Genomic DNA, 8,471 nt, shown 5'->3' on the forward strand with positions numbered 1-8,471 from the left:
GTCGGCAGGCGGTGTCCTCCGGGAGACCTGCAAAATGCCGGTGGCCGGAGTTTCCGGCGCCGGCCCTCCGATGCTTAAGTCAGAGGGGGGCTTAATTTTGGAGAAGGAGAGGGACTGTATGTAGAAGTCCAAAACCCTCCCTTGGGAGGAGGAAGCCTCCCTTTTTATAGGGAGAGTGGCAGGGTTACCTGTGATATGACTGGGCGAATTAATGGGTTACCGTCACGATTGGACGTGGGCGTGTGAAGTAATGAGTTGCCGTGGATGGCCTGTTCCCATCATGGGAGGAGATGACGCGTAGCCAGAGCTTGCTTGTGGCGCGCAGTGCAGTACATTCTTGGGAATGGTGAGACGTTGACAGTCGTAGCAGGGTATGGTTCCTGATTGATATGTCGTGGCGTGGCCGGCAAGTATAGCATGGTGCGGTGAGGCTGCTGTAGGGCATGGCCGCAGCATATAGACGACGAGGTCGGCCTTCTAAGGTCAGCTTGGCCTTCTGTGCTCGGCCTTCTGAGCTCGACAGCCTTCTGAGCTCGGCAGCCTTCTGTGCTCGGCCTTCTGGTCCGGCCTTCTGAGCTCGGCAGCCTTCTGGTCTCGGCCTGCTGTCCTCGGCCTTCTGTGCTCGGCGGCCTTCTGTGCTCGGCCTTCTGAACTCGGCTTTCTGAGCTCGGTAGCCTTCTGGTCTCGGCCTGTTGTGCTCGGCCTTCTGAGCTCGACAGCCGTCTGAGCTCGGCAGTCTTCTGTGCTCAACCTTCTGTGCTTGGCCTTCTGGTCTCGGCTTTCTGGTCTCAGCCTTCTGAGCTCGGCAGCCTTCTGGTCTCGGTCTGCTGTGCTCGGCCTTCTGAGCTCGGCAGCCTTCTGAGCTCGGCCTCTGAGCTCGGCTTGGCCTATGAGCTCGGCTCGCTGTCGGATTTGGGTACTTTAATTGTATTTGTGGGGTGGCCCATTTTCCCCCCCAACAGAACCAAATAATAATAAATCGTTAGTTTAGAGATGAAGGGATGGAGTAGAAGTCTCAACCCCACTTTAAGTGTTTCCTCGTACAAGCCAAGATGAGGAGGGGGAGAAGTAACTCAGTCTTGGGGACAGGGAAGCTTGAGATTGAATTCTGAAGGGATGAAATATTGGATTCGAAGTCTGTCCAAATCCTCTTGGATGAGGATGAACTCCTTATTCTTAGGTCCGAAGAAAGCTTCGAACCCAATCTTCGAGCTACCAGAGGGAGAACGATGGACCTAGGAGAAAGAGGGTCGGACGTGCAATTCACAAAAGAAATGCCACCTTTATTCATGGCAGAAATGGAAGAATAAACATGAAATAAGAGAGAAAGAAAAGAAGAAGAAGAAGAAGGAGCGGATTAATTGTGCTATGTCTCAGCTCGGGATACGCTATTATTAATTCGTCCGGATCGCCATTTCAAATCCTTTTGAAAAGTTCCATCGTCATCTAGAGAATTGTGACAAAAAAATGATGCTTGAGAGATCTCAATCGACACCATTCTACATCAAATAACGCTTCCGAAATGATCTACAAGTGTCAAATATAACCTCAACCAACTCAATATTGCTACTTCCTTCATCTGATCGGAGGCAACCTCAGGCTTGAAAGAGTGGGGCAAGTGATTTGGTGTAAATTTGTTGACCCCACTATGATATGAGCCAAAGTATCTAATCTCGGTGTCGTTCTAAGAAGAGCCACATGTCTCCTATTAAAGTCCATTTAAAGATAGTTAGCCCATTAAGAGCATGGTCATAATCTCAGCAGTAATTATAACCTATTATGGTTGGTAGGCCGTTATAACATGATTGGGTAATTAATTTTTACCCACGTACATGATCTGGCAGCCACTATTGAATAGTTAAAGTATGTCTCATCAATCTCAATAATGGGTACTGATCCCTATCTATATAAGGAGACAAATGAGAGACCCTTAAGTAGGTTTTTCTCCACTTTCTCTCTCTAAAAAAACTCTCACTCTCTCAATTTTTTCATTGTTTCCCTAGAATTCGACTGATTTAAGCATCCGAGGGTTTTCCGCTGGACAAACTCCTACGACAAAACTTGTTTTTGCTGTTCTTAGGTTAGCCAGGAGTTGTTTCGCTCGAGCTCAAGTTCCTTTTCCATTGGCAGTTTCCGCCAACTCGCCGGCCTAGCTTTATAGCACGAAACCTCAATACCAAAGCTCCACCTCGATCGTATACCGATCTCAATTCTTCAATTTAAATTCTAGTGGCAACAATAGTGAAAGGAAAAATTAATTTTCTCATGTGGATTAGTAAAAATGCAAACCGAGAATAGCGGTCTATTCAACATCCCTTACTTTAATATCTGCCGGCTTGCTAGGCTCGAACTGTAACTATGTGATTTGCGATAACAATTGGATTAATTTATCGGACACGAGTCGGACTCGAGTGCGTCACCCCCAAGGGCACTTTGGTCTTCTTCCGGTCAAATGCTCCCGCAGCTGGAAGCCCGTGCGGGCCCTCCCCCAACAAAAGACCGCGAGGAAAAAATTTTCCCTCACCCCCGTTCCCGCACAAAAAACCAAACTACCGATATCCAAATAGACCCCAAACTAGGACACGTTCGTCATTTCCGAAATTATACAGGGGCCATATTGACATTTGCCGTACGACGTCGCTTTTAAAACCCCCGAAGCGGGAGCCGTGACGAAAGCTCGCATAGGCGACGCATGTGAAATAAGGAAACAGAGAGAGAAGGGAGATATCTCACCTGAGAGCAGACGCGCTCCGCCGCCGGAGAAGATGACGCCGGGCGTTGGTCGGGGGATCTCCGACGAAAAGAGCCTCGAGAGGCAGATGGGTTGCATGGCCGGATTCCTCCAACTCTTCGATCGCCACCAGATCCACGCTGGAAAGCGGCTCTACGCCTCCAAGCGCCTCCCCTCCTCTCCGGTACGAATTCGGGCTCGTTTTCTTGAAAAAATATTTGACTTTGTGGGTTTTCGGGGTTTTCTAATGGTGCATTTGGTGAGTGAATGCAGGTCGCCGGATCGACGTCACCGTCGGAGAGATCCGAGGTTTCGTCGGTTTCATTCGTTAAGGAGATCCAGAGGTCCCCGTCTCCGGAGGCGTGCCCGCCCTTGCCGGAGAGCTGCGCTCCGGCGCAGGCCCCGGCAAGGCTTTCGCTCCCGTTCCTGCTCCCGGTGTCCGATTTCAAGGACGAGCAAAGGTCCTCCTGTAAGCTACGAGAAACCCCGCGGCTCTCTCTCGACAGCCGTGCCGTCGTGGATGCCAGGGGCAAGCTCCGACCACGGGAGATCCGGACGGCAGTCTCCGGGAATCAATCCGGCGTCTCGGAGGCGGTGGACGAGAGCGAGAGGCAGCGCCGGTCCCCGAGCGTTGTCGCGCGGCTGATGGGGCTCGATGAGCTGCCGAAATCCGGAGGCGACGGCGGCGGCGGCGGCGGCGGCGGGGGAGGAGGGGAGCCGAAGAGGGCCGAGCTTCGGCGATCCGCATCCGAGTCTCGGGTCCCCAGAGACTACCGCTTCGTCGACGTCAGCTCCTTCCAGAAGCCTCATCCGGGTGCCGTGATCTCGGACGAGGAGTTCTTCGGGGCGGATTTCGGCGAGTTCCGGCTCCAATACGCGAAGCTCGACCCGCCGTCGAGAACACCAATTCCACCCCTCCAGCGGAAGAGCTTCTTCGACGCCCAGGACTTCTTCCCGGAGCCGCCGAAGCGGACGCGATCGCTCTACGGCGCGATCGAGCGGCGCCTTCGAATGCGTGGCATCGACGAGCCGGCCAAGGATCTGGAGACTCTGAAGCAGATCCTGGAGGCGCTCCAGCTCAAGGGCCTCCTCCGCTCCAAGCCGTCCGATCAACAGATCAACGGGCGCCGCAACCTCATCTACGACCACCACCACCGCCAGATCTCCGCCACCGACTCCCCGATCGTCGTCATGAAGCCTTCGGCGAAGCCTTCCCGGCGACCCGCCAGCGAGTCCCCTCCCATTCCGTCCCGGTCCACACCCCCCCGCCGGGCCGCCGCCGTGGGCGCAGCCGTTCTGCCGGCGAGGGCCAGGGGGGACCGTGCGGAGGTCGACCGGAACCCGAGAGGTATCAACAATAGGAGAACCCGGACCCCGAGTTCGGCGGAACCAAGCTCGCCGGCGAGGCGGAGGGCCTTAAATGCAGAGCTCCCGACGAGCCCCCTGCCCCAGCGGATAATCTCCGGCGTCCAATCCCCCAAGGCCAGCCCGAAGAGGGTCGGGCCGGACCCGCTGGCCGTCCGATCCCCGAGGAATCGGAGAGTACCATCTGAGATCTCTATGAAGGATATGATCTGCTCACTAATGGAGGACGATACCAGCAGCATGAGTTCCTTCCCTCAATTAGATTTCGAGGTATTTTTATTTTTTAATTTCCTAAATGCATTATTAGCGTTTTTAAAATGTCTTTAAAATGGACGGTGATGGTCCGCAGAGATCGACGGCGGAGGAGTACAGGACGGGGAAGAGTTTGTTGGAGAGGTGCGACAAGCTGTTGCACAGCATTGCGGCGATCACGGGGGCGGAGCAGGTTACCGCGATGGAACAGCAGCCGAGCCCGGTGTCGGTGCTGGACTCGTCTTTTCTCTGCGACGAGCGCTCGCCGTCACCCGTCACGAAGCGCGCCATCGACTTCAAAGGTGAGCGAGCGAGCCTTTCCCAACTGCGAAACCCATCGCTGCCTCGGCCGACGTTAGCATTGCTTTCGCGCCTTCTGCTTCGTGCTCCAGCTGGAGCCGAGCTGGCGGCTTACGTTAGCACTCGGCGCGCATCACAACTGGACGCGAGTCCCTGAGGGAAAGTGCCGTGCGTGCCCCTTGACGCACCCGTACCCGAATATATATATATATATATTGAGAACCGCCGGGGACGAAACGGGCGAAAAAAAAACCTCTTTGGCGCTCATTCCGGGTGCGGTAAGGTGCGCCGAGCACTCCCCCTCCCTGAATCTAACGTGCTCCCCTCACCGATGCACGGCAGCGGATGCTAGTAACCGTCACTTTCTTTTCGGAAAGTACGACGAAATGTTTCGCCCAGCCGGTGCGCACGTTAGCCGAGTACGATGACTTATATCTAACGTGCAACAAAAAAAAAAAGCATAGGAAAAATGCTAACATGCGCACTAGGCGCAGTTTTGTTCTGCGGCCGTTGATTTGTATCTCCGTGTGGTCGTCCACAGGTCAAACGTTGGACTGGGAGGAGGAGCCCTGGAGCGCAGCAACGCCGGCTATCGGATCGATTGGCGCGGATGGGCCCCACGCGGAGGACCACGACTACGTGTACGTCTCGCAGATCGTCCGCGTGTCCGATCGCCTTGGTGACCCCTCCGACGTGTTCGCGGTCCTCGAGAAGCGGCACCAGGCGTCAGCCGCCGGCCTCTCCAAGGTCTCGCGGCTCCACCGCCGGCTTGTCTTCGACACCGTGACCGAGATCCTCGACCGCAAGCGCCATGCTTCCCCTTGGGAAGCCTTCACACGCGCGAGGTCCCTCCCCGGCGCCGCCTCCCCGCTGGCGCGGGAGGTGTGGGTGGAGGTGCGGCGGATACGAGAGCAGGTCCACCCGGCGGACGACTTCAACGACGTCACCTGCGGCGCCATCCGCAAGGACCTCGCTGGCGACCGCGGCTGGGGCACCCTCCCCTCCGCCGAGATGTCCGACGCCGTCCTCCACATCGAACGGCAGATCTTCAAGGATCTCGTCGCCGAGACCATCCGCGACCTCGCCGACCTTTCCTCGCGGCCTCCTCCCCGCCCCCGTCGCAAGCTTCTCTTCTAATCTTTTCCCTCTTCTTTTCTCTTTTAACTTAAAACATATTTCCAAGGCGTCGGTTGTTCTCTCCGTTGGATCCCGGTGCAACGGTCCTGATGTATAATATTAACAGTCTGCTGTGATTTGACGGTGGGATGATAAGGTGGATCCGTTTTTTTTTCTTTTTGGTACAATCACCAGTGTGGATGGGGTAAAAGTAAAAGATTGCATTACAGTTCCAGCACTAAACCGCGATAATGGCGAACCGCAAAGAAGACAATCTAGTTGGTGGCACTATTTACCTTTCTGTAGATATGATCCACTCAGACAAAATCTCTATAATGGTGAACCGCAAAGAAGGCAATTCAGTTAGCAGTACTATTTGTCTTTCTGTAGATGTGTATGGTCTGGTAAGAACTATACTTTCTCGATAATCTGCGAATATTGTGGAGCACTATGGCTATGAGGAGCAGAATTAATTTTGTTCACGTGCTCTGCAAGTGATCAAAATTTCGAGGTTCGGCCGACCGAACATGATGGAATTATTGGGGGCCCAGAGTCAAGTTTGGCTGCTATCCCTAAGAGTGCAAACCCCATCCCACTGGCTTGGAGGGTTGCAGTGGGGGGCCAGGACTGGCCTCATGATCACTGAGCCGGATGGCAGCTTCGGGTCCGCATCGACCTTAAATGTCCCCTTTTGACCGGGACATGGCTGGGCCACACCAGAATAGTTTGCACTCAGAAGGCAGCAGTCGGTCGTGCCGTCTCTGTTTCGCAGTAGGCCCACTCTATTGGCATTGTAGCTGAACACTAACTAGTGACAGTGTCGGTACCGTATGGGTGGTAATGGAAAAGAACATGAGGTGAGATTTGGCCATCTCGGCGCATGATTTAGCCTACATTGCCTAGACTTGATTCACCAATTTCACTTCCTTTTTCCACTTGGGCATCAACAAGGCAGAGGCTTTTCAGTCATCAGCCTAGAGAACTGGGGAAAGGGCAATGTGGGGTCGATATAGGCAGTCCATGATGGGTATGTGAAAGAAGGGTCGTAAGGGAGAGCCGGCCTTGACGGATCTTGCCATGCTTGACCCTGGCTTGGCTAGAAGATTCTTCACTAGGATACACTTTTTGCATAGTGCGGATTTGTCTTGAATCTCTTGATCATACCCTTCGAGTAGGTAGCTCTTACTTTTTACCACATTTAAGCCTGAGGCAGGGCTTCAGGAACGCACATGGGCTTCGTCGCCCGCCGGGCCCACAAATTCCATTCCGCCTTGTGTGGACTTGGTCCCAGTGTTGTTGCATGCTTGCCGGCCTAGCTTTTAGGCCCTGTGATTAATGAGTCAGCCTTGGATTATGACAAAAACTAAATTATGGCTCCAACAAGCAGACCCCTCTAGCATTGGCTGGTGGCTTATCCTCAGGTATATAGTTTTGGTTAATTTACATTATGTGGTTTCTCTCTATAGATTCCTTTTGCAATCAGGACTCATGTTGACTCCTCCATAAAGGGACTTGTCGCACCTTTATAAACTAGCCAAATGGCTGCATGGAGAGTATTTGGCCATTATGCTCCCAATGATATGTCTACTACTACTGATGTCCAAAGTATTTGCACTATCATGTATTATAGTTAACAGATCATCGCTTCAAAGGAACGAGTCAAAAAAATAAGAAAAAAAAAAAAAAGAATGCGCCTAGCATGAGTAATGAAGAAAATTGATAGGAGAAGAAGAGTAGGTAAGGCCAAGAGAAAGGCAGTTTAGGCATGGTCAACCCCAAGGGGGGAAACATTTCTTTCATAACTAAATGGTGGTCGTGGTGTGTCTTCGCTGAGGTAGGGGGCCTGTGGAAAAGCAGGGATTTTTCATGTAACTCCTGAGAGCCTTCCTATGTTAAAGGCAAGGTGTTCCAAATACTTCCCCTGCTTTCAAATGCAAAGCTCACTTTCAAAGCAGGGGATGAGAAATTCCAGACAAATCACTTAGTACATTGTTATAGTTTCTTTTTTCTCCTAGCATATTCAAGGTCATTGGCAACAGAAACATGATCATGGTTTCACATTTTGAGACTTGCAAAATCAGATGGATCCTTTTAGTACTGATGTTCTTCGGTCTCAGATGAGCTGCAATTCTAGCACAATTATCTAGTCACAAATTCTCATATTTCCGCACATATGTCAAAGCAAAATATATAACTTACTAGCAATTAATATGAAATTAGAAAATCTGCATAAAAAATGAAATTTATACTTCCATAAATATTTCTTGTTCACTGTGCTCTTTTTTTTTTTGGGTTATATAAAGGGTTGCTCATGACCTGATTTCATTCAATTATCAAAAACATTTGCATCGAACCACTCATTAACTAGATATGTTCAATACATCCAGGAATACTTTGGTAATTCCAAGTGGAGGGATTAGTATTGCATAAGATAGTTTGACAAGCATATGAGCACAATCATTGTTGGAATTACAGGAATAGTTTACTTTGATATGCCAAAGTTTATGGAGGAGGCTTTTGCAGCCCGAAGTTGACTGATGGATGGGTCAAGGTGGATGAGCAAACAGAAGCTTGCAAGTATTATTTGCATCATCCTCTATATGAGCATTTTGAATCACCAATTTCTTATAATACCGACTGTTGCTGGAAATTGGACCCGGGGGCTGCCGCGAAGCCAGGGAAGGAGGAGCTCCGCTGCTACAGGGGG

At 51.7% G+C, this 8,471-nt stretch overlaps 1 protein-coding gene across 1 annotated transcript; it reads left to right on the forward strand.

Annotated features, from left to right (window-relative positions):
• Nucleotides 1-2,677: 2,677 nt before the first annotated feature.
• Nucleotides 2,678-5,940, forward strand: LOC103716362 (uncharacterized). Its single transcript, XM_008804324.6, has 4 exons — nt 2,678-2,915; nt 3,005-4,366; nt 4,446-4,650; nt 5,190-5,940. The coding sequence occupies exons 1-4, from the start codon at nt 2,766-2,768 to the stop codon at nt 5,783-5,785; spliced, it is 2,313 nt and encodes a 770-aa protein (XP_008802546.4). The 5' UTR covers nt 2,678-2,765; the 3' UTR covers nt 5,786-5,940.
• The last annotated feature ends 2,531 nt before the right edge of the window (nt 5,941-8,471 follow it).

This window comes from Phoenix dactylifera, chromosome 18, assembly GCF_051530095.1.
Source record: "Phoenix dactylifera cultivar Ajwa chromosome 18, Ajwa_hap1_PhDact_Kaust_v1.1, whole genome shotgun sequence".
Classification (NCBI taxonomy): domain Eukaryota; kingdom Viridiplantae; phylum Streptophyta; class Magnoliopsida; order Arecales; family Arecaceae; genus Phoenix; species Phoenix dactylifera.